The 25,057-nt window shown below is 37.3% G+C and overlaps 1 protein-coding gene across 3 annotated transcripts in view; it reads left to right on the forward strand.

Moving 5' to 3' along the window:
* Positions 1-445: 445 nt before the first annotated feature.
* Positions 446-25,057, forward strand: part of LOC149153417 (defective in cullin neddylation protein) — a 268,362-nt gene continuing 243,750 nt past the window's right edge. Inside the window, exons 1-2 of one of the 3 annotated variants that reach the window (XM_089439789.1) lie at positions 446-750; positions 22,649-22,710. In XM_089439789.1, coding sequence (XP_089295915.1) covers positions 748-750; positions 22,649-22,710 — 65 coding nt within the window. In that variant the 5' untranslated portion in view covers positions 446-747. The remainder of the gene's footprint in view (positions 751-22,648; positions 22,711-25,057) is intronic. The other 2 variants (XM_089439788.1, XM_089439787.1) reach the window with 2 other exon arrangements.

Raw genomic sequence — 25,057 nt, forward strand, 5'->3', positions numbered from 1 at the left:
GTAGAAACATACATACACAATTATTGTTTTGTGTTTGGGTGGGTAATTTAAATATGAAAATTATATCACTTTAATTCTAAATCCATCTTAACTCAAGTATTGCACTAAAAAACTTCTCTGCACTTGATAAATCCAGAATTAAAATGAATCTAAACTGGTAAATCCACAATTAAAATAAATCTTTACTCTGATTCTATCTCCACCCAACATATATTACCTCATGATAAAACATGGCCCTCGATTATGCCAGCAACAAATTAGTTTATATTAGGGTTTCATGATATACATTTACAATTTTTATTAAATAATATGTGCACTTAACACATAACTAACTCATAATCTAAATAAACGACTTCAACACTAAATCTAAAATGCCAAGATTCTATTCATGACATGTCAACAACAATCGAATGGGATGGAATATAAATAAGAATGATTAATCTGTGGACCTACATATATGCCACACCATCAGATTGTTGGAGAAAATGCGCCGATCATCATCCTAAGCATCGTTTCTTTGGGTAATCACACGAAAGAAGGAGCAGCGTGCTGAGACCCGTTTTGAGCAGCAGCCGCAGCCGCAGCCGCAGTAAAGGAAAGCCACGGATCGAATACAGAGTCGACTTGAGTTAAGTCCCGAGAGATTTTTGTATGAAAATTAAGAGCGGGCAAACCGCAGCAAAGCGCCACCCTGAAGCCGGCAGCCAGCCAAAGAGGGTTAAATATTAGGGCAGTTATCTCGCCATAATGGTAAGTGTATTGTCCCAAATTTGGGCTTTGTTTATCGTAGACTCGAATGCCATATGTTTTGATCATTTATTATTTCGCTTTAGAAGTGAGGTATCATTTACTGGCTTGCACGCCATTCGTTGGACGGAATTTACCCTTTTGAGACCACCATATATCGGTTGAGTTAGGTTTTAATGTTGTTTTTTTTATTATTACGCTATACCCGAGGAGTGAGATTTCTATTCTATGTCGGATCCTGTAGGTATTTTTGCTTTGAAAGTTTGGAATCTCAGTCAATTTGTTTTTGTTAAACCAGAAACTCATGTGGTGTGCAATGCCATTTTGTGGAGCTTATTATTTTAGCATTTAACATAGGCACAGAACAAAGTGGATTGGAGCATAAGTGAAGTGTCTGTCCCGCCTGTCGATGTCCAAGGATAAGTGGTTGAGTCCTGACATAGGTGTCGAAGGATGGTTGCTCCATTATTATGGAATGATGGGAAGATCAATGAAACAAACCCTTCTCAAATACGCATGTTTTCTGTTCTGGACTGTTATATTTCTTGAGGTCTATAGATTGTACATCGAGGGACATTAACTTTTCTTGTGTCTTCTCCTCCGACAACCACAGTAGATAATTGATCTACTACTGATTCGAGTCAACATACTTATTCATATACAGCATCGACCCTTCTGTTGAATCTTTCCCAGCTTGCTTCCTGCTCCAACTCCAACAGATCGATCACCTTTTCAGTCTCTACGACTGTCAAAAATTGCGTCCACTAGTTCCTCTTTAGAGAATAGAACCTGAACTGACTGTAATTGTTCGACCAATTTTTTCATGCTCTCAGGAAGTTGCATCATCGACATTCCATTAAACATCTTTGCATGAGTGTACTACTGAGACAAGTACCGTTGCTTGTAAGATTTTTCCTCTCACGCATCCTCACTAGCTTGTCCCACACCTCTTTTATCTTCTTGATTCGTGCATCCAACACAAAATAATACTGCCCAAGATCAAAATTTCTGTTCTTGTCTTTTTAAAAAATCACCAACCATGACCGTCGATCAATGAGGTGTGCCTCCATTCACTTTATCCAAATGTTGAAATTCTCACCATTGAACCTCTCCATGACATGAAGCTTTACAACCACCTTTAGACTTTCTTGATTCTATCACGGTTACCATTGAATGTGCAATCATTTGACCAACTTCTTTATCTTTGACAAGTGCATCTTGCAATTGCATGGTTATTTAACCATTGATGACTTGTAAAAAATATGTTTAAACGCTATTGCTCTAAGACGATGCTCAGCTGTAGCAAGATTGAACAAACGTCTTAACCAGGTACTTGACTTCAATAACCACGAGGTTTAATACCAATTGTTAGAGCAAGCAGGGTTTGAAAGACTTGCTCTTATCACAGGATTGGGTCAAGAGTTGAAGGATCAAGATTGTTATTATCAACTCTTGAATAGTGGAAGGATGGATCTAACACAATGATATCGAATCCATTTTGTATTAAGCATGTTAATCAAGGGAGAAATACAAGCTTGACACATAAAATGTATCAACATCAATGTCATACAAACATTTTTGAACATGGAGAATTAAACAGGATGCAAAAGTATACTTTGAAATATTTCATTAGACACTTTATAAGGAGAATTGGAGATATATACAACTGTCAACAACACAGCGCATGCAAGAGCACAACTGTAATCTACACCAACACCACTTGGTAAATCTCCAAAATTAATCTAAGATGCTCTACTTATAGTACCTTGATGTATATACTTAGGTTGATTTTGAGACCATGCAATTGCTTTTGGAAGTATGGATTCATTTTAATAATTGACAATCAAGCGAGTGTATGTTTTGGTGATCTTGATTTCCTCTCCCTAAAAAAAGAGTGATAGTCAGAGAGGATGTTCTTCGACTTGTTGAAGATCATACTTTGGTTTTACACGTTGATTAGTAATTGATGAAGATCACATAAGTGTGAAGTGTGACAAGGCATCTAAAATCTTTGTAGACCCTTGCGGGTGGAGGCAAAGAGAATCACAACATTAACAAAGAGATGGATGGAGGTCAAGACATAGTGAAGAAAGCACCTCAACCAATCATTGTATCAACATTACATGAGACAAAGATAATATTTGAATTACATTCCAAAGAATATCAATTCCAGTGCAATTGGGCCTAAAATAGAAGATGTCTTTGGAATAATACAAAAGGTTCTGTCCAAGAAACTTGTAAATATATAGCCCCTTCGGAAAATCAAATTAGGATGGTTTGAGCCTTTCACAATTCGACATTTCTGCTTAGCACTTAGAAGATCGTATCATCTTGTCTCATCGACTATCTCAATTTCAAGAATGATGAATTATGACAAGGCATTGTAGGCCAGAACAAAGACATTACCCTTTCCACAAAATGTTTCGAGGACAAGGCATCTTTGAAGGGAGAGGCATTGTGATGAACATAAAATATATAAATAAACATTAAATAATAATAATAATAATAATAATTAGATAAACTAAAAGACAAAATCACACATAATCAATGGCAAATGCACATAAGTATATTGTCACATGACACTGTATGAAGATCATCAATCTTTCTCATATCTCATTCATTACTTATTAGTTATTATCTTATATGGACCTCAACTCACTATTCTTTAGATGTTGGATATTAAATTAATGAATTATTGTTTGTTATAGCTTACATGAACATTTCAGTCGATTTCCAAGGAAATGATGATTGACAACAAATATGTATTAAGTGAATATTTGCGGTATTCTAGATCATTGGCATTATTAAAATTATTGTGATATGGTGCAATAGACAAATATAATTTGAACATTGAACAAATGCTAAACGGCAGAAAATAAAATTATGGTTACTTGTTGGATATTAATAAAATATTTGCGTCTACAGATGCTTTCTACAATCCAATATGCGGGAGTTGTGTACTTCCTTTCATGCTCCACATGGAGTTCAAGTGCTGCATTTGAAAAATATTAATAACCAAAAAATTATTTCAATGTCGTCCATAAATAAAATATTTCAATTGTAATTTCTAGCCTAGGTTTCTGTTGTCCTAATATTCTCTTATTAAATAATTCAAAAACAAAAATTATTTAACAGAAAATTAAATTTTTGAAGTTTGAACATTGTATTGATAACACATTAGCTGAAAAATGAGCAGTGGAAGAAATAGATTATAGAACACATGCACATGGATTTTCAGTTCTTTGATCAAAGATTACAAAGTGACCTTGGCAGCTTGCTTTGAACCAGCAGATGTATGGTTTATAAAATCATCACAAGCAACAATGTACAGCTTGCATGAAAGAGGTTAAAACTACAACAGTATGGATTGCTTTGTTTTTTCCTTTCGGTGGCATCAAACAGCTCTTTCTCTCCTCTCAACGGCTACAAAACACTCTAGCGATCCACAAAAGATTGAGAATGGCTGATATGAGGGTGTATGGCCTGTGCATAAAGAAAAGTCAACTACAACAGTGGTATGACCTGTATGATTTGTTGTACTTGCTGATCACTTTAGCAATCTGCTCCTATTCTTCTCCTTGAATGCACACCACCCTCTTTCAACGCTCTTTACTCTTCTCATGTGTGTTTGACTTCTCTACATTTGTCCTCTTTATGCTTTGAGAGGATAACAAATCTCCTCAGTTCTAGTTGTTGCCTATCTTGATCATGAGATGTATAGCTAAGATTAAATCCTAATCTAAGTTACGTACTAGTGTTCTAGAACTTTTGTAATATTTCTTTTAGATTCCTAAGATTGATTGACTTACAAGCATAAGACTTTCACTTTTCTCTTTTATTTTTTTCTAGTGAAACGACAATTTAGAATTATTTTCCACTTTTTATAAATGTCCTGAACCCCTTCTTGCATGTTCACATTGAATCTGTGCAAGAAGTTCTTGCTCGAGCTGCATTTCTCAACACTTCCTCTTACTGAGGAAGGAATTCTACACCAATTCAAGTTTGCTTTTGAATGCTTCATGCTTCCCTTTTGCCAAGGGTTTCGTCAGAATACCAACTACGTACTGATTTGTGGGAATATACTTGAGCTTCACTACTCTCTTTTGGATCCTATTTCATAAGAAGTGATGTTTGATCAATGTGTTTGTACATATCATGAAACACATAATTGTGGGGTCCAACTTTTGATCAAATAATCATGTGAGTAACTTGTGAAGCCAATGGCTTCACAACTAACAACATTGGTTGAAACGTATTTTGCCTTGGTTGAGCTAAGTGCTACAAAAGTCTACTTCTTTTTGAACCAGGTATCATTGTTGATCCTAAGCTAAAGCAACACCCTGAGGTGCTCTTCTTGTCTATTGCATTGCTTACCCAATTTGAGTATGAATACCCTGACAACTTCACTTCACCATCTCCACTGTGCTCGTTGAGTGTTGGAGCCATGTTTTGTTGCTATCCAATTCTCTTGCCTTGGATTCAACATGGGCTGACTCAAGGTGTTTACTGCAAGACATATATCTCTATTACCAACATCATGATAAAATCTTGATAAAATTGGTAAATTGCAATTTTTTTAGGTTTTTGATTTTGTCAGGTGATTTTTTTCGCAATTTTTCAAATATGGAAAACTCTCAATTTAATCAATATATTGCAAGTCTATCCAAAAAATCATGGGGGTTCATGTGCGCGTGTAAGTGGGTAAAAGTCCAATTTTTTTTTCCCTCATTTCACAGTCAAAGCTCAGTGTTTCGACTTTATGAAGAGAGGAGTTTGACACTGTCGAGGAGGAGGATATTTGACAGTTTTGTGGTGTGGATTTGGATTTTTGTCCACTGCTCAATGTGAGTGACGACAACTGCCAATTTGTAGGTAGGTTTCGAGCAATCCCTTAATATTTGAAGTGTTTTGGATTCTCAATGTTTTAACTTTGTGATCCTTTAATATTGTCCTAAGGTTAGTGTCTTGTTTTAGTTTTCACTCAGGACTCAGTACTTGATTCACTGTTGATATGTAATGTAGCACTAAACTTCTTATACATCATATATATTAGCTTTCTTTTCATATTTATGTGGCAATACATTTATTTGATGTTGTGGATACTTTAGATGCTAAAAAAAAATTGAACATCTTTGTACTTTTTTAATTTTGCCAACCTTTTGCCGATTTTTGCAATTTTCTCTTTTTTTATGACTTTTTCAATTTTTGGACCCTTACTGATTTATTCTTGAGTTTGACTTTTGCAACATTGACATATATATGGTCTAATGTTGACCAAATACATTAAGGAACCCATCACTCAACTGTATAATGTGGAATGGCACCAATTCATGCAAAGTTGTTACCTTCTTCAGATTATTGATCATGCATGTGGCCATAGGTTTGCAATCCTGCATCTAAAACCTCTTCAACATCTCAACTACATACTTACCTTGAGTAAGGAAAAATTGCCTTGGTCTCTGCTAAACCTCCAAACCTGAGAAGTGGCTTCTTGTTGAAGTCCTTCATCTCAAACCCAACAACCATGTCTACTTTGCACCCTACAATGAGATTCTTTGCCTCTGTAAGAAACAAGAGATCTACACACAAAACCAAAATAAGTAGATTAGCCTCAACAAATATATAATATAAGCTAGGATTCGCTTCACCTTTGGGGAAGCTCATACTTTGAATATATCTGTCTATCTTTTAATGCTATGGTCTTGGTGCCTACTTGGTCCATAAAAGGGTGTTTCTTAAGCCTACAAGCACGGGACTCTTTCCTATCTACCTGAGCCTTGAGGCTGCTGTATGTATACTTCTTCCTTGATCCCATTAAGAAAAGCTCTCTTCACATCTGTTTGGTTTATCCTTCATTCCATAAATGAAAGTAAGGAGTCAGGACACAAATGCTCTAATGGAAGTGTACTTGGTGACTAGGGCAAATGTGTCCTCATAGTCCACTCCCTCTTTTTGAGATATCCCTCTTGTCACGAACCTTGCTTTTTATAGTCACTTGGGCCTCACTTTTGACTTGGTCTTGGCAATGTCTCAAACATCAATCTTCATGGAGGTGTACTTCTCCATCATGGCATCTCACCATATGGCTTGTTGTCTCCTAAAAGGTTGAAATCTTGGAGTCTATGATGTTGCTAATCGATGCCATGTAGTTTGGAAATTTCCTTAGGGGTTTACTCTCTCCGAATGCACCTCTAAGAGCCTCAACATACTCTTGAACATCCCTTAATGTTTAAGTGAACCATTGAGGTGTATTGACAAAAGCCAAGGGGATACCATGTCCTTTTCACTTGAAGGTTGTTGTTTTTGTTGACACCTAATCCTCAACGGATGGGTGAACTGGAACGCGAACAGTCATCAAGAAGATGAACTGATCCGTCCCATTTCTGTATATAAATGATAGTTAGCTAATGAATTATGCAATCAGTTTTTTCTCTGCCCATTCTGGAGTTACCCTGGCCTAACATGGTATCAGAGCACAGGTCCCAGGTTCTAAAAATAGTTGTAACTCCTATCTCTGTCCTGAGCGCCTCTGTCCTGCGTCTCAATGATGTTGATTCTCTGCGCCCTCTGTCCTGAGCGCCTCTGTCCTGAGACTGCGCACTGTCCATAGTTATGCGCTGTTGAATGTGCGTTTTTTTTTGATATTGAATACGCACTGTCTGGCCAGAGAGGGACTCAGTGGTATCCATTCATTTGATGGCGGGCTACTTGCCCCAGAGAAGCAAATCGAATTGCAGCAGGACTTGGAAAAGCAATACACGGCAGGTTTGAGGCGCCGAGATGGTCGAACTGTTGAATTAGGTCTATAGGCATTACGGGTGGCTATGTCGTCTGCATAGTTTACTTAGTTTGTCTGTCCAGTTCTTTTCTGGGGAAGGTTGTGGCACTTGCCACATTGCTGATATTAGTGTCAGTCTCTCTTGCTTATGAGAGTGATAGAAATAGGTTTATAAATTCTTTTTGCATAACTTTTCCATGCAATTTGAATTATGGGTTCCCTTTCTCAAAACAGTATAGCCGTTTGTTTTGCGGAAAAATGAATTGGCACAATCTGAACAATTGCTGTATATTTTCATTGAATCAAACAATTGCATCTATGGTCTCGGATAGATCCGCATAAAGATATTGGTTACTGAGAAAGCATCGACAACAGGGTTAAGATGTTTTCATTTTCCTTATTGTCATGATGGTGATCGAAGGCTTCAAACAAAGGCTTTGTCGTTGAATTAGAAACCAAGTTCAGTGTCAAATGCTACTACTGCTACAACTGCTACATGTGGGCAGCCTCGTGAATAGTTCAAAAAAAAAAAAATCTACCATTTTATAACATGGTTTTGTCGTGTTTTAGTTGATGCTTCATTCACGGCTTTCATGGTGGGTTGAAGGCTGTAACTGGGGATTTTATTCATTTTTATTAAAAATCCTAAGCTATCTTCTTTTGCTACAAGGTCTGTTCTGCACAGCCACCAGATTTTGAATAAACTTTTCAATCTGTGTTTAATAGAAACGATACTCAATCTGGTTATGGGCTCAGGTCTAGAGAATCAAAGGGATTTATGGTGATTTTTTAGTCTTTTCAGTGAACTTTGAAATTGTAATACCGTTGCTGCTCCAACTTTGTAGAGCTCGCGGTTAATACCGTTGCTGCTCCAACTTTGTAGAGCTCGCGGTGAATGACTGATTATTTTTAAACAACCAAAGTTATTTCCCACAGAAATCTTTTGAGTACAATTTCACTGTACATCAGTAAAAGTTTTTTATCAGCAGAAATTTCTTATCAGTAGAAGTTTTTTTAGCAGAAGTATTTTTTTTACAGAATGCATTCAATCATTTCTATGGTAGGAATAGTTCTCACTGGCAAGGAGAACTATTTTGAATGGTCTCGGATGGTAAAACACACCCTCATCTACAATGAGTTGTGGAAAGGAGTGTGTGTCGGAGAAGAAGACAAAGACCCTGTGCAGCCTACATCAGATAAAGAACTTGTCATTTGGGAAAACAAGAACAGCAAAGCCTATGCATTGATCGCAGCATCTGTAAATGAAGAAGTAAGTCGTCATATTTCATCCTATTCCACTGCCTTTGAAGCTTTACAAAAGCTGAAAGAACTCTATGATTCACATTCTGCACTTGAAGTTGTTCAGCTCATGATTAAACTCTTCACTCTTGAACTAAAAAATAATGATCCTCTTGCTCTTGCATCTGAAATAAAGTCTATAATGCATGATATTAAATCCACTAAGGTTGAGCTGGATATCTCTCTTATTGCCTTTCTCAAAGCACTCTTTCCTACCTACTCCAATTATCTTGAGTCTTTACAAGCAAATGGAGATCTTAAAGACATAACCTTTGAGTCTCTTGTGAAAAAGTTTGCTGAAAGAGAGAAAGCCTTTGGAAAGAAAACAGTCCCTGAATCTTCTGAAGAGACTGTTTGCCTTGCTCATAAAGAAAAGCATCCTGCTCAAGATTCTACAAGAGGAAGAGGTGGACGAAGAGGAAGAGGAAGATACTTCAGAGGCAGGGGGGCAGACATTCTCAAGGTGAAAAAGCAGATCTGCATTGCATTCGCTGCAAACGAAATGGATCACATGATGCTTCTACATGCAAGCTACCATGGGACAAAATTGAGCAGAGAAGAAACCAGCAGAAAGGTAAAACTGATGACACAGACAAAGGTAAAGCACCTGAATCCGCTCACTATATTGAGGCACAATGTAACATTGGAGTAAATGAAGATTTGTTTAATGCTTCACTTGCTTCTTCGAAAAATGATTGGTTGCTTGATTCAGGAGCAACCTGTCATATGACTCATAGGAAAGATTTTTTTGAAGATTTCACTGACAATGTTGATGGAGCAGTATACTTTGCAGATCAGTCAAAAATCAAGCCATCAGGGCTTGGCACAATCAGGCTTAAACTGCCTGGTCTTCCAGACTTTCTTCTGGATCATGTTCTATATCTCCCACAGCCCAAGAGAAACTTGCTGTCCTTGGTCCACATCCGCCAGCAAGGTCACTCCATTCATATGTTTGATGGAAAGCTTGAGGTAAGAAAGGCATCTGACCACTCACTTGTCATGAGGGGTATAGAAGAAGAAAGACTTCTTAAACTGCAAGGAACCTCTGCTCATGCACAACATTTGCTCTAAAAGTCATTGGTGACCTTGGTTCAACTTTTGGAGCTTTTAGCTCCTCATCCTCTTTCACTGGAATAGCCTCAAGGAACTTCCTGGATGCAAAATCTTCCTCAAACATTACCACCTTGCTCGCTATTGTCTTCCTCTATTTTGGAATATATACTTTGTAGGCTTTTGAAATCTCATTGTAACTTGCTAATAAACCCTTTCGATTAGAGGATCAACTTAGTCCTCTTTTATAATGGTACATTGATATAAATTGGACAATCAAAGATGTGGAAATGACTTGCTTTTGGCTTCACATCAGTGAATGCTTCCTCTTTTGCCTTGCCCTCCAAGATTCGAGAGGATACTAGTTCTTGATGTAGACCGTTGTGTTGCATGGTTTTGTCTAAAGAAACATTGGCAAGTCCCAGTCATGAGTCATGGCTTTAGCAAATTAGCAACCTGTATGATAGATCAATTCCTTTGCTTTGCAAACCCATTTTGTTGTGGGTTGTGCACAATAGTTAGCTCCCTCTTGTTTCCTACCTCCTTACAAAAACCCTTGAACTCGTTGGAGGTATATTCACTCCCATTGTTTGATCTCAAGACTTTGATCTTCTTCCCTATCTGGTTCTCGACTAGGGTTTTAAACTCCCAAAACCTACTAAAGACATCATTCTTGGTCTTGAGGAACAAGCTCCAAGTGTAGTGGGAGAAGTCTTGAATGAAGGAAACTAGTACATGCTCCTAAAATTGATCCTGCTAACATTGGTATACAAATATTCAAACACTATAGGTCTAGAATCTCTTTGGGTTTATGCTCATTGCTTAGGAAAGCAACCCTGGCATGCTTGCCAATCATGTGCCCTTTGCATACTCCATGTTGCTCAATGCTAAACTTTGGAAGACCTATGGCTATTTCCCTCAGAATATGCAATTCCTTGTGATTTAGATCTCCCATCCTTTTGTGCCACAACTCACACAAGTTGTCACTATTATGAACTAGGGCTCGAACACGTTCTGTTAAAATTGGCAACTATGGCCAAGCTCCATACGGGTCATCTTATTTATGACAGCTGATATTTTTCTTGGATTCCTCTCTCCGAGAGGTGTAGGATTGATCTAAAGATCATCTGATTCTGGCATGTACAAATGAAGTTAGGAATTTATTTTAATTATGGTCAAATTGCCAAGGTCGGCCAACAAACTTATGTAGGCTCAGAAGCCCAAAAGTCACATCTATTCATCCTCAACGTTGCATATAAATAGAAGGTGACTTAGCCTCATTTGGACACACTCATCTTCACACTTCTCTCTCTCCCTTATCGATTGGGTACAGATTTCTGGGCCTCTCTCTCTCCACACGTCCGAAATTTCAGGAGGCCGAAATTTCAGGAGAGCAAAATTTCAAAAGAGCGAAATTTCAAGAGATCGAATTTTTGGACAATTTGACCCAGTGTTGACTGCAGCTAGGGCTGACTGCAGATGGGATGTTTGACTAGACTTTGACTGGGCTGAATTTGATTGTTTTGAGGGCTGTTTTATCTTGTTGTTTGGAGGCAGAAGTTGACTAAAGTTGACCAATTTGTTGAGGGTCAAACCTACCCTGTTGACCAATGTTGACTTTTCTGGTTAGGGCTCTTTTGCTACTGTTATAAATTATCAGATTTGTAAATTGTACTATCTCTCTCTGCTGAACTATTGAAGACTAAAAGAAGATTTGATCAAGGGTTTCCCCACATTGGGGTTTGTCCTTGGCTGGTGCCACATCTTGTGTCCTCTTGTCTCAGCTTGTCTTCTACTGTTTATGTTTATGTTCTATTTGCATTTTACTATCATGTTGATGTGATTGCTAATTTGAATATTGATATTGTGCTAATAAAGAAATTGAAGTAAAATTGCTCTAAAGCATAGAACATACCATTATTGCCTAAAGTTAACATGTTCCCTATGCAACCTATGAAGATTACCTTCTCTAAATCCTATTACCCGAGTTGTATCTAGGCTAGATTCCTTAAGCCTAATGAGGACTTGTTGGTTCTTGAACTCTACTACAAATCCCTTATCTTGCATAATTGACGCTTAAAGGCAAATTCTTTTTGAGAATTGGAACAAACGAGATGTTTTCAAATTCTAAAGAGTTTCTTGGCTTGAGTTGGAGCTTGGAAGGGAATCTTACCAATTCTTGCTATTGCTTGCTATTGTTCTTTACTATAGTTTGCGTAAAAGAGGGTACAACTACAATAGTATGGATTGCTTTGTTTTTGTTGTTATTGGACAACAAACTACTCTCTGTCCCCCTTCAACAGTTACAACACACTTCGACAATCCACAGAAGATTGAGTATTGCCAGATTAGAGGGTGTATGTACTATGACCTTTGCATAAAAAAAGTACAACTATAGTAGCAGTACAACCTGCATTGCATGATGTACTTGTTGGCCACTTTAATGATCTGCTCTTCTTCTCTTTGAATGCTCTTTGCACTCTTCTAGCTTTCTTGCTCTCTTCTCGTGTGCGTTTGACTTTTCCTGTCTTGTTCTCTTTTATGCTTTGAGAGAAGATAATTAAGCTCTTCAATCCTATCACAACCTCAATTCTAGCAACTTATCTCAATCATGAGATGTATGGCTAAGATCTATGTTGCTAGGGAACGTGGGGACGGGGACGCGGATGGCTACATCACTTTTTGAAACAGGGTACGTGGGTTCATCAGGGATATATATATATTTTATAAATTATACTATATATAAACTTGTATATTTTCCAACTTTAAACAAGAAAAATAAAATATTTATGGTTTAAACTTTAAAGATTTAAACATGCACATCATTGAACCTCACATTGAAATTTTTAACATGTTCCCTATGCAACCTATGAAGATTACCTTCTTTAATCCCTATTACTCGAGTTGTATCTAGGCTAGATTCCTTAAGCCTAATGAGGACTTGTTGGTTCTTGAACTCTACTACAAATCCCTTATGCTCCATAATTGACGCATAAAGGAAAATTCTTTTCGAGAATTGGAACAAACGAGATGTTTTCAAATTCTAAAGAGTTTCTTGGCTTGAGCTGGAACTTGGATGGGAATCTTACCAATTCTTGCTATTGTCCTTTACTATAGTCTGTGTAAAAGAGGGTACAACTACAATAGTATGGATTGCTTTGTTTCTGCTGTTATTGGACAACAAACTACTCTCTGTCCCCTTTCAATAGCGACAACACACTTCGACAATCCACAGAAGATTGAGTATGGCCAGATTAGAGGGTGTATGACCTTTGCATAAAAAAAGGACAGCTATAGTAGCGGTACAACCTGCATTGCATGATGTACTTGTTGGTCACTTTAATGATCTACTCTTCTTCTCTTTGAATGCTCTTTGCACTCTTCTAGCTTTCTTGCTCTCTTCTCGTGTGTGTTTGACTTTTCCTGTCTTGCTCTCTTTTATGCTTTGAGAGAAGATAATTAAGCTCTTCAATCCTATCACAACCTCAATTCTAGCAACTTATCTTAATCATGAGATGTATGGCTAAGATCTATGTTGCTAGGAAACGTGGGGACGGGGACGGGGATGGGTACATCACTTTTTGAAACAGGGTACGTGGGTTCATCAAGGATATATATATATATATATATATATATTTTTTTTTTTTTACATATATATATTTTATAAATTATATTATATATGAACTTGTATATTTTCCAACTTTAAACAAGAAAAATAAAATATTTATGGTCTAAACTTTAAAGATTTAAACATGCACATCATTGAACTTCACGTTGAAATTTTGAATTTCTAGTTTGATGTCAAGTGCAAATTGGAGTTTACATATTAATAAGAATCATGATATATGTCCATTGTCATACTACATTCAAAATTTGCCTTAAGGCATCTCCAAACATGAACTAGGAAATTTCAAAACATTGAACAATGGCTTCCTCAAGCCATGTCATCAACATCACGCAGGTATTTAGTGAAGATGCTCTCTAGGTAGGAATCACTCTCATCTTGAGGCTCTTGGTCATCCATAGCAATTAGAGGTAGCTCAACAAGGCCATCTGGTTGTATCTCCTCATCCACACACATAACATCATTTGTGTATTGGTCTCATCTCTTGAAAGGACCCTCCTTGTACCCAGGGTCTTTTCGAGATGAAGTGTGCTATGAATGTACACTAAGTTCTTTGTCTTCTTTGAGGCCAACCTATTTCTCTTTACTGAATGGATAAAGGCATAAGTACTCCAATTCTTCTCGCAAGATGAGTAACTAGCTACCAGGAATGTTAGGGGAAGCCCATTAAATTAATTAAAATTTAAAAATTTAAAAGAAAAAACTAAAATGAAAATTTAATACAGAAATTCTGAAATTGAGAAATAAGATGAGGAACTTCAAACTAGCTACCTGTCCGAGTAACTGTATGGCAAATTGCTGCAACTTTGGAGCATCAACACCATGAAGCCACCACCAATCAATTGGATTCTTCTTCTTGCGTCTATCGGCCAAAGTTGCATGTGAACCATAGACACCTTGACCACATGAAAATTGTGCAAACTGACATCATATTTCAAAGACTTCTTTTGTACAACCATAAATTCTCTTGACAATGGTCAACAATCCTTTGAACACCTCTCTATATTGGGAAGAAGGCCTCCTTCCTATTGTGGGATCATACCATTTAGGATTAACTGCATAAGTTGCCATATGAAGAGGGGTGTTCAGTTTTTTCCACTGCCCATGTATAAATTTTTTTAGTTGTGGCCATAAAGTAGGATCCTTCCTATTTGTGATGGTTTGGATCCTCTCACACATGGAGTCCATGTTCTTATAAATCTCGCCTAAACATGGACCATCTGTGTTTGCATAGTGGATCGTATCACAAATTGTTTCTATAAATTCCACAACAAATTTGGCATCAACCCAAATTGATCATCCAAAATCAACCTCTTCACCTCCAAAGCTGCATCTGAGGTAGATAGCCTCCATTGGCCCCACATGTCATTGACAACTGTGGCAAATAAAGCCTCCTCCATCTCCACAAGCTGCCTAAGTAAAATGTAGTAACTTGCAAATCTATTATCTACTGGTTTAAGAAGCTCCGTTTTGCCATGCTTGCGGTAAATGGCTTGTGATTGATGATGATTGCATATAAACATTTGAATTTTGCGGCCAATTTCAATTAATGCTCGAATCCATTCAATTTTCCCAATTTTCTTCAATGCATTAATCAAAGAATGCACTGCACATTGTGTCCAAAAAATATGCTAGGTACATGAAGGACAAAATTAAAATATTAATAAATAAAAATGTTTATTGATAAAAATTAGAAAACAAATCAAACTTGTAATCAAAATTAAAATTGCAATTTATGTAATTTAAATATAAAATAAATCAAACTTGAAAGTTGAAACTTGTCACTAACTTGTACTCCTTTTGAACTATTGCCCTTGTTGCTTTACACAATGGAGTTGCATCAGTAATAATTTGAACAACATTGGATGCGTCCACCTCTGCAATGACATCACATAGTTGGTCTTTCAAGAACAATGTTCTTTTCTTGACCAGAACAATCAATGGCCCTAAGAAAATAAGGGCTAAATAGGGAAGAGACAATGATGTTTATCAATGGATGATTCTTACAAGCAATCCATCAATCCATGACAAATGAGCATCCATTTACACTCCAAGATGCTTTCAAGGGTCCCATTGTCTTCTCAAGACGGGTTTTCTCCTTATCCACCAACATAGTTCAGAGCTTCTCATAACCAGATGCTTTATACCTTGGAGGTCCATCATTAATAGCATGCACCATTTGCTCAAAATAGGGTGAACGAGCTGCATTGAAGGGAATGCCACATGCAAGAAAAAATCTTGCTATTGCAAGATCAACACCCTCCTTACTTTTCACATCAAAAATGTCATAAATGCTAGCAAGTTGAGGCTTCTTGCATGCATCACTGGTATTGCTTTTTGATGCTTTAGATGGCACATGCTCATTACCAATTTGAACTTCATCATCAGATGATATATCTTCTTCATTGGAGTCATCATTTTCATCAACATTACGACATGGCTGGGAGATTGGCTTGCTTGTCTTACCATCAACTCTTTGTTGCTCTTTTTGTGCACTAAGGAGTCTAGTGGGATCATCTGGTTCTTCAGTGCAAGCATCAACACCCTTCATTGTTATCTTCATAAAATGAGTTGTAACTCTGGTATAACTCCCTTTCCATTCAAGTTGACAGAAATTGCATTTTATTGTTGCTGTCCCCCAACACCTTTTGGAGGTTTTTCCCTTTCCACATATTTCCAGAGTGGATATTGTGGATTTGATGAAGACATTCTTGATTTTGGAAATTAACAAAAATGCCAAATCTGAGAATTTCAAAATAAAGACATTAGAAAGTTAAAAATTTGAAAGGTTGCAAGCACAAAGCTATATATCCTAAGTTGCAACATGAGCAAAACCTGCCACATAAAACTTGTAAACTCAGGCCACATAAATAATTAAATTGAGCAACTAGATATGAATAAAAAATCTGAGCAACTGCATGGATGCTGTACAATACTGTACAACATCCATGCAGTTGCTCACATTTTTTATTTATATCTAGCATGCAACATTGTGTAAAATAATAAAATTTAACTTTTTATTTAGTAAAAAGTGACTCAATGGTCCTACAGTGTGACACTCATGAAAAGACTGAAGTTTAATCAAAGAACACAGTAAATAAACATCAATTTCTGAGAAAAAATGTTATAAGGAAGGTCAAAGCACAAAAGTTAATGTTTGTTATTTTGACAAAGGCACTTTGTTCGCTACCATTTACCAAATTTATTGATGACCCGAGACCTCCAAAAATTTTCTTTGAGCTGATAAACTAAATTAATACAAATAAAATCAAGCTGGGTTCTATCGGTATTATCATGTTTCTTTTATGGAATGTGGAAAGGATTTCTGAGTTTTATCTTAAACATATTTTTTGAAATTTACGAAATGAGAATATGTAAGCATCTTAATTTATAATAATAACCATTTATAAACCAATCAACTTATTATTCGTTTGGCACATGTAGACATGTAGATAGGGGTTGGCCATGGTCCAAACGCCCGTGCAGTGTGCAATCACCAAACTCCAAAGACTTGTGCAATCACCAGTGACCAAACTTTGCGTCTTCGTGAGAGACGGTAGACCCGTGCTGCTGCACCGCCGAATCACCAAAACGACGCTGTGAGAGACTTGTGCTGCTATGCCATCGTGAGAGATGAAACCATTGCAATGTGGTTGTTGGGTCGAGAGACGGGTTATAAGTCAAAATAATGATTTTTTAATTGATAAAAAAACCTTTTTTATTGCCTCCCGCCATCAGAGAACCTTCCACGCACCCAAAGACGGGGTTCGGTGCACCCTTTTCAATGAAAGAACCCATCACCCATTTGTGGAGTACTGGGTTCTTATGAGAAGAACCTGGTTCTTGAGGGTTTTTCTGGGAGGCCCCCGTCCTAGAACCCGATTCTTGGGGACAGGAACTCAGGACCAGTTCGAGAATCCCACCCCTGGGTTATCCGTCCAACATAGGCTAAGATTAAGTACTAATCTTTGTAAGATGTCACATTTCATTTAGATTCTTAAGATTAATTGACTTCATAACATAAGACACTTTTTTATTTTTATACACTCACTTTTTTATTTTTATTTTTTCAGGCAAAATTACAAGACGAAATTATTTCCCACTTTTACTAAGTGGTCATTAAAGAATGTCTTGAACCAGTTTTTGTATGTTCCTGCTGAACCTGTGCAAAAAGTTCTTGCTGAAGCTACATTTTGTCAACATCAATGCCCACCTTAATATGTATATATATATAACAATTTAATGTAAAATATTTCTTACTGTTAAAACATTTCAATGGTGTGCAACCTGCTGCTTACGATGAGGGAGATGGCTAATTCCTTCTATTCTCAACATGGAGTTGAAACTTGACACACGCACACACACACACATCAAGAACCAGTGTAGATCCATTTGTGTGGAGAGGGATCAAGTCCTTCCAGGTGATTTTTTTTTTTTTTTTTTTAAGATTGGAAAAACTTGAGGGCATGTTTGCTCCTCGAGGTATTTGATTCCTCTCAGCACATGATAGTTCTGGAGTTAAGATGCATCTATGCTGGTCTTATTTTTACTTATCTACACCAATATAGTTTTGGTTGTTGGCCATCAAGGAGTGCCATTTCCTTTAACAATTTAAGGGGGCACAATTTATGATGCAATCAGTGTTTTAAAAACCATCTGAATTGGAATTGGTTAGTTCTACCAGTTTGTCCCTAAAACCCCTTGAATGGGCCCCTAAACTATTTTGGCACTAGTTCCATACGAAACTAGTCAAACAGACTGATCCAACTGGTTCCATAGTGAACTGTTTTGGGCTTGGCTGTGAAAAAATTCTGCCGCATAATGTATTGAAATGGAAAAATAATCCTAAAGCCCCTTAATTGGCTGCTGAACCTGTTCGGCAACCAGTTCCATATGGAACTGGCCAAACCGGTCTGTTCCAGTTGTTTCATACCAAACTGGTCTGGGTACAGCTGCAGCAAAAATCCGGTACACAAAGTAATTAAAAAGAAAATTAACCCACAAACCTCCTCACCCTGCTCCATCCCCACAAACCCTTAAACATTGTTATATAAGTGATCCCCCCAAACCATAAAACGTTTGTGTGTGAGATTTTTTCGTATTTCATGTATTAGTAAAGGGGTTCAGAAACTGTCTTTGTTTGATTCCAATCTAAGTCTGGCCTGACCCTCAGCCTATTCTGTCTCTGATTCTGACTTTAACAATGTTGGATGCGATAATGGATCTTGTTATATTCGTGATTATGTTCAAGAAAGTTTACTTTTGAATTAGCAAGGAAAAATGTAATTCATTCAGAATACATACCTTATTCTGGCAGCTTCTGGGCAGCTCAGACCTTATTCTGATATAAATTTCTACTTGGGTCATTGACATCACCAGGATTGTAAAGAATACCGATTTATTGCCTTTGAAAGAAGACTTAACTATTTTGAATTGGAGATACTGCTATATTCTATGTTCATTAGTATTTACTATTTATTAGCTTGCTAAATATTGTTGAATGCTTAATTTTTTAACTCTAGCATTTTAACTTAAACACAGCTCATTAATCATAAACAGCAACATACTGCAGTACAGTTCATTTTAAATGTCTGTTTTTTAGTTTAAGAATAATCAGCCATAAACTTAAGAGCTATAACAATAATAGTCACAGTAAAACACAGATTTAGAGTGGGAACCTTAGCGCCAGGACTGAACCCACCCTACAATATACCTTCCCAAATCTCAATTCTGTTGCAAGGACAGATTTACAGTTCTGTTCATACCTATGCTAATTATGACATACCCAACAATGCACCACGACAGAGAGTAACACTGACAACTGATCAACCCTAAACTTAATCCACAGCCCATACCCAATACCTCTAATTTCCCATGTAACCTTTTAAATAGGACTCAAACTCTACTGAAAGCCCTAGCTCGACCTTTAGACCACCAGTATACAGAGTATTATAGCAAATCAGCTATATAGCTTATGTTGATGTTAGTAGCTCGGGCAGTTTCTTCTGCACAGGCCTAAGTGTTTAGGCATGTGGAAGTTGCCTAATTGACCCTTAACGTTTACAATTACTTTAATTAGTAAAGTAATTTATTTTTATGAAGTAAAATGAGTTAATGTAATAAAATGTGCTGTCTACCTCTCCTTTGAACTGCTGCCCAAGTCAAAACTTTATTCTTTAATGCCAGCCAGAGAAAGATATGGATTTTCTTCAGTGCTGTTTCTTCCAGATCTCCTTCCATCACGAGACAGGGCCATAAGGGTTTGTAGGAAACTGTTGTTTATAATCCAACCTTGGAGAGTAATAATCTCCAGAGTTGCTGTAAGCCCAGGCTAAGGTGTTGGGCTTCTCTCTTACTTGTACATGATCCTTTTGAAGAGTTTCAACAAAGCTTCTCCACAGATCAACATGTATTTCTACCAGCTCCAGATTGTGTGCCTGCTTCCATCCTTTAGACCAGACAATAGTAGCATCTGGGTTGCTTACGTGATTTAAGTACATAAAGCCTCTATCTCCCAGAAATACAGTCAGATCCTCAGGTCAAAACACCTTACCACACCTCAGCATTGCATCAGAGCCTAAACCGATCTGTTCACCGTTCTCAACTTTCCACAATAAACATTGTCCAATGACTGGAAACAGAAGAACCAAAGCCTTCGACTGATTTGAAACATTTTTTCATTTTCTCCTGAATTTCTTATCCAATAAATAATACTACAAGGCTTGATGTGCTTTTCCTCTAAAATTTCCTTCCCTAGATAATCCCTGGTTAATAGCCTCCATAGATTTGTAGCTTCCAGTGAGACTCCAAAAAATGGATGTTCTTCAATCCCATCTGCCTTCTTCCTTTGCCTTCTTCCTTTGGCCTAGCTAACGCCTCCCACTTCACCAAAGAGATCTTTTCTTTTCCCAGATTGCTTGACCCTAAGAACCTGTGGTACACCCTTCTAATCCTTTGAATAGCACCCCTCAGGATATGGGCCAAAGAATGCCAAGAGACTGGAATTACTTCCAGTACTGATCTCATTAACATGAGTTGACCACTGATGGATAATCACCTGTTACACCAGTGATTAATTCTTGTCTCTATCTTAGCGAGGAGCCCTCTCCAATCAAATTTTTGATGTCCATCTGGCTTCAAAAGAAAATCAAGATATATAAAACATACTTGGAATTCCAATAGGTTATAAGATAAATTTTTGAACAATTTCTTAATCGAGAAGAAGACTTCCGAAGATTCAATTACATATCTGTATCCTTGTTGTAAAGTTCCAAATCTCTTTCATCTTTCGAACCTCCTGCAGAGTGCCTTTTAGAAAAAGTAAAGAATCATCAACATAAAGTAGTTGAGGCAGGAACAGTGTGCACCAACCTTTACCCTAGAAATCTCCCCAAATCTCTTTGCTGCTAGTATTAAGATAAAATTTTGATCAAATTCTGAGCTGTCTCCTCATTTACTCCATCATGAATCGAAGAAGACTTCTGAAGATTCAATTACATATCTGTATCCTTGTTGTAAAGTTCCAAAATCTCTTTCATCTTTTGAGCCTTCTGCAGAGTACCTTTTAGAAAAAGTATCATCAACATAAAGTAGTTGAGGCAGGAACAGTGTGCCACCAACCTTTACCCTATCAATTTCCCCAGATCTTTTTGCTGTTAGTATTAATCGGCTCAGGCCTGCTTCTACCAAAAGGAGCAAAGGTGAGAGATGGCTGCCTTGCCTGAAGCCTTACGAGGGCTTGAAAAATCCTGAAGAAGATCCATATAAGAGAACTGCAGTTGAGATTGTTGAATCACACCCCATGACACACTTAACCACATGTGGATTAAAGCCAACGTAGAGAATCATAAGCTGGAGATAGAGCCAACTAACTCAGTCACATGCTTTTGATAAATCAAGCTTAAGAACCATATGCATCCATATTTATCTATTTCCCTTCATATAGCTGCCTATACTTAAAAACATAAACAATTATTCTCTTATCCCTGGTCAAAAATTTTGTTCTTGTCCTAGTCTCATCCCTAGTCGGGTTTCTCAGCCATTATCTCTTGCATACTTTGTTGGTACATCCTTTTGCACTTAGGGTTTCCTATCCCTCTTGTACTCAAATGTGGAACTCCAAGGTAGCTCGCTTATTACTTTGTGCCTTACTTGATCTGTCTGATTTCTCAGATCTTTTCATAGAGGTGTCCTACCTACTTTATTCCCAAATGCAGAACATGTCTTCCCAATTTCTCTTTCCTTCAGATCTACGAATGGCATTCTTTTTGTCTTGTCCCATTGTCCTTGGGCATTCTTCCAAAAATTCTCTGAGTTCAGAAATTAGGATGACCTGTACCTGATCCTTAATAGTATGATTTCTCTTGGTTGCAAAGAGATATTGGTGAATTCACTGGCGATGTCCCCCATAAGCTGAATGGTTATTGTTCTACCTTAGCGTTTCACTTTTAAAACAACTCATTAACATAAACAACATACTGCAATAAAATACATTCTCAATATCCATTCTTTAGCATGAGAATAATACCAATGATAACAAATATATGCACACGTAAGCCATGTAGATTTATAGTGGGGACCTGAGTGCCAGGAGACGACTCAGTTCTTCCACTCAGTGACATGCTCTTTCCATATCTCAAATCTGCTACAAGGACAGACTTGCATTTTTGTCCATGTCTGCCCTACACTGTGACATACTCAAACAATTCACTATGACAAAGAAAAACAAAAATAGTAATTCAACTCCACGAACACACACTCAACACTCAATACCTCCAACCTTAGTGCAACCCTTTAAATGGGACTCAAACTCTACTTAAAACCCTAGCCTGCCCATTATACTGGACTATACATTAACTGCCCACATTCTTCGCTTCACTCTCCAAGCCAACTAACTAATTTTTTAGATTCAAGACCAAGCCAACTTTGATCACTTAATCTTACACTTAGGACAAAAAGCTCATTAGTAAGTTGGTTTGTCTAATTAGACAAAGTCACATTTGATCATGGGCTAAAAGCTGATGCAACAATACGAAGGTAGTAAGGTAAACTTTAGCTGAATTTTTCTTTCTGTTAATAGTGATATTCTGCAGTTCTTAATTGAAGAGCTTTTCCATTGGGTTTTCTCACTTTTCTTTTTTACCCCGCAGCATAAGCTAGGTAGAGGACACCGAGACAAAGTCCAACAGTTCATGGCAATTACGGGAACAAGGTAGCTTCATTGATTGTGGTTTTTATGTTTTTGCTTTGGAATGCGGATTTCATTTCCTTCCATGTGGATGCATTGTTTAAAAGTTAATGTTAATGTTAATGTTGCACAAGTTAATGTTTATAACATCATTATGTGTTATGAGAATCCATTGCTTGTTAATTATAAGTTGTTATGCATGAATACATCTATAAGGAGGGTTTATTTTGATGGAAGGGTATCTTAGTCAGTAGATCACCAACTTGAACGTGTTATAGGCTTGAATGACACAAGTGTCACCTTGCAAGAATGCCTTTGAGATGGTGTTGAGAATGATTTTCTCTGTGGTTATTAGTTTAGAGTGATGACAATGAAATGGCTCAACAATGTGAACTTGACTCAAATGAAAAGGAAAACACAAAACAAAATTCAAGAGAAGAGAATACAAAGGGTGAAATCATCTTTATCAACCACAACTTTACATTTAGATGTATAAGTGATTAATAGAACGGAGGTAGAAGCAAATGGCCAGCAATGATGCCTCCACTCGTAATACTAACACAGTTTGACAAAGGATGAAATCATTTTATCAAGCGGAATTTTATATTTAGATGTGTTAAGTGATTAATAGAATGGAGGTTGAAGCAAAATGCTAGCAATGATGCCTTCACTCGTAATGCTAACTCAGTTTGACAAAAAGGGAGGTCTCTTGTACTAATCAATGCCTTGGTGAGATGAAGGTTGGGAAAATTGTCCTAACTCGCTACAATGATGACTTTATAAACATAACTTTCTAATCATGACCTTTCAACATAACTTTATGACCCCTTATACCACATAAGAAGCAAGCTATGCTTTCTGAACAAATAACTCTTTTGAATACATGTGCTTTCATAACTGTGCTAATAAGAAAACAACACTAAGAATAAATAAACTAAAGGACAAAATAGGACTTCACATCAAAATTGAAGTTCATTCTTTCTCTCTCCATTGTTCTTCAGCATCCCACTCAAGCAAAAACTTATATCAAATGTTGGCCTTAGTTTTGGAGCTACATTTGTAGATTCATTGTTATCTAGAGTTGATCCTATGATACCATTGTGGAGTTGATTGGCACTGTAGACGATGTTGGTGACTATGTTGGTGCTACTTGTCATTGGGTGTATGCTCTTCACATTCCCTTGGGCCAATTCAGAGTGGGTTCTTATAATGGGTAAACACGTAGAAATTTTTGCTAGCTGGCAGCTCACCACAGTTTCAAGGTTTTTGCATAAATTTGATTCCCACAGTCCCAAACTAGTAAGTCTGATGTAAACTTTTTGAATGCAATTTATTTGAAACACATTTTAGCTACCTCTACCATTTAGTTTCAGCTGATATGAGCAATAAATGCAAGCACACACTCAGAAAAAATACACTATTTTTGGTCTAATGACCCTGGAAAAACCCACAAGGGGAAAACCAGTTCTAAAGAGGATTTCAATTGCTCTTGAGAAAATAAATACACAGCCGAGATAAACAACTCTCCTTTTTTGTGTTTGCTGATGTCACTGTCAGATTACAGAGAAATTAGAGTCTCCACATAGTCATAAACTCAGGCTGGTTTTTTTTTACCTCAATTTCTGTGCACGAACTCTCTGACAATGCCAAATATAGCAGAAATTCCCCTGGAAATTCGTGCCTCAACTTCTGACTAGAATGCCTCAAATTCTGTGCTGCTAGAGCCTTGAAAAACTCGCTGACAGACTGTTATTATCTCAGCCTACTCACCCAGAAAACTCGGGCTGGAAACACTAGGAAACTCAGCTTGGTTTCTCCTGCAATCTCAGCCAGATTCCTCCTCAAATCTTGGCCTGTTTCCCACCCAGAAAACTCTGTCTGAGTCTCTGCAAACACAGCCTGATTTTGCTGCCCGAAATTATCAGGGATTCGTGCCTGAGCTTAGCAGAAATTTCGGGCTTCATTTTCTGTCTGTAGCTGCTTCTCCTCCTGCAATTTTCGACCTCCCTCCTTTGCTCCTACTTGAGCTATCCTTCTCTGCCTCCTATGCTCTCCTCAAATACCATGAGAATAATAATAAATAATCTTTTGCCTTTTCCTTTCTGTTTTCTCTTAGTGAGGAGAAACTTAACCCTAGAGATCTAATGGCTGAGACTAAATATCAGCTCTTTGGATCAAGGGTAGAGATCATTTCCCTCTCTTGAGCAGGGAAAATTTTAAGGATGGAAAATTATCTTGAAGTTTAAAAACATTGGCGAATCTCACTAGTCCCTAATATGCAAACTATAAAATGTTTATTGATGTATTTGTAATGATTTTATACACAGCCTCTTTATAATGTTGGCGATTTTTAAGGTAAAATAATTTCATA

Source organism: Pinus tabuliformis, chromosome 9, assembly GCF_031772625.1.
Source record: "Pinus tabuliformis cultivar Carrire ecotype Pingquan chromosome 9, CPIR1, whole genome shotgun sequence".
Taxonomy (NCBI): domain Eukaryota; kingdom Viridiplantae; phylum Streptophyta; class Pinopsida; order Pinales; family Pinaceae; genus Pinus; species Pinus tabuliformis.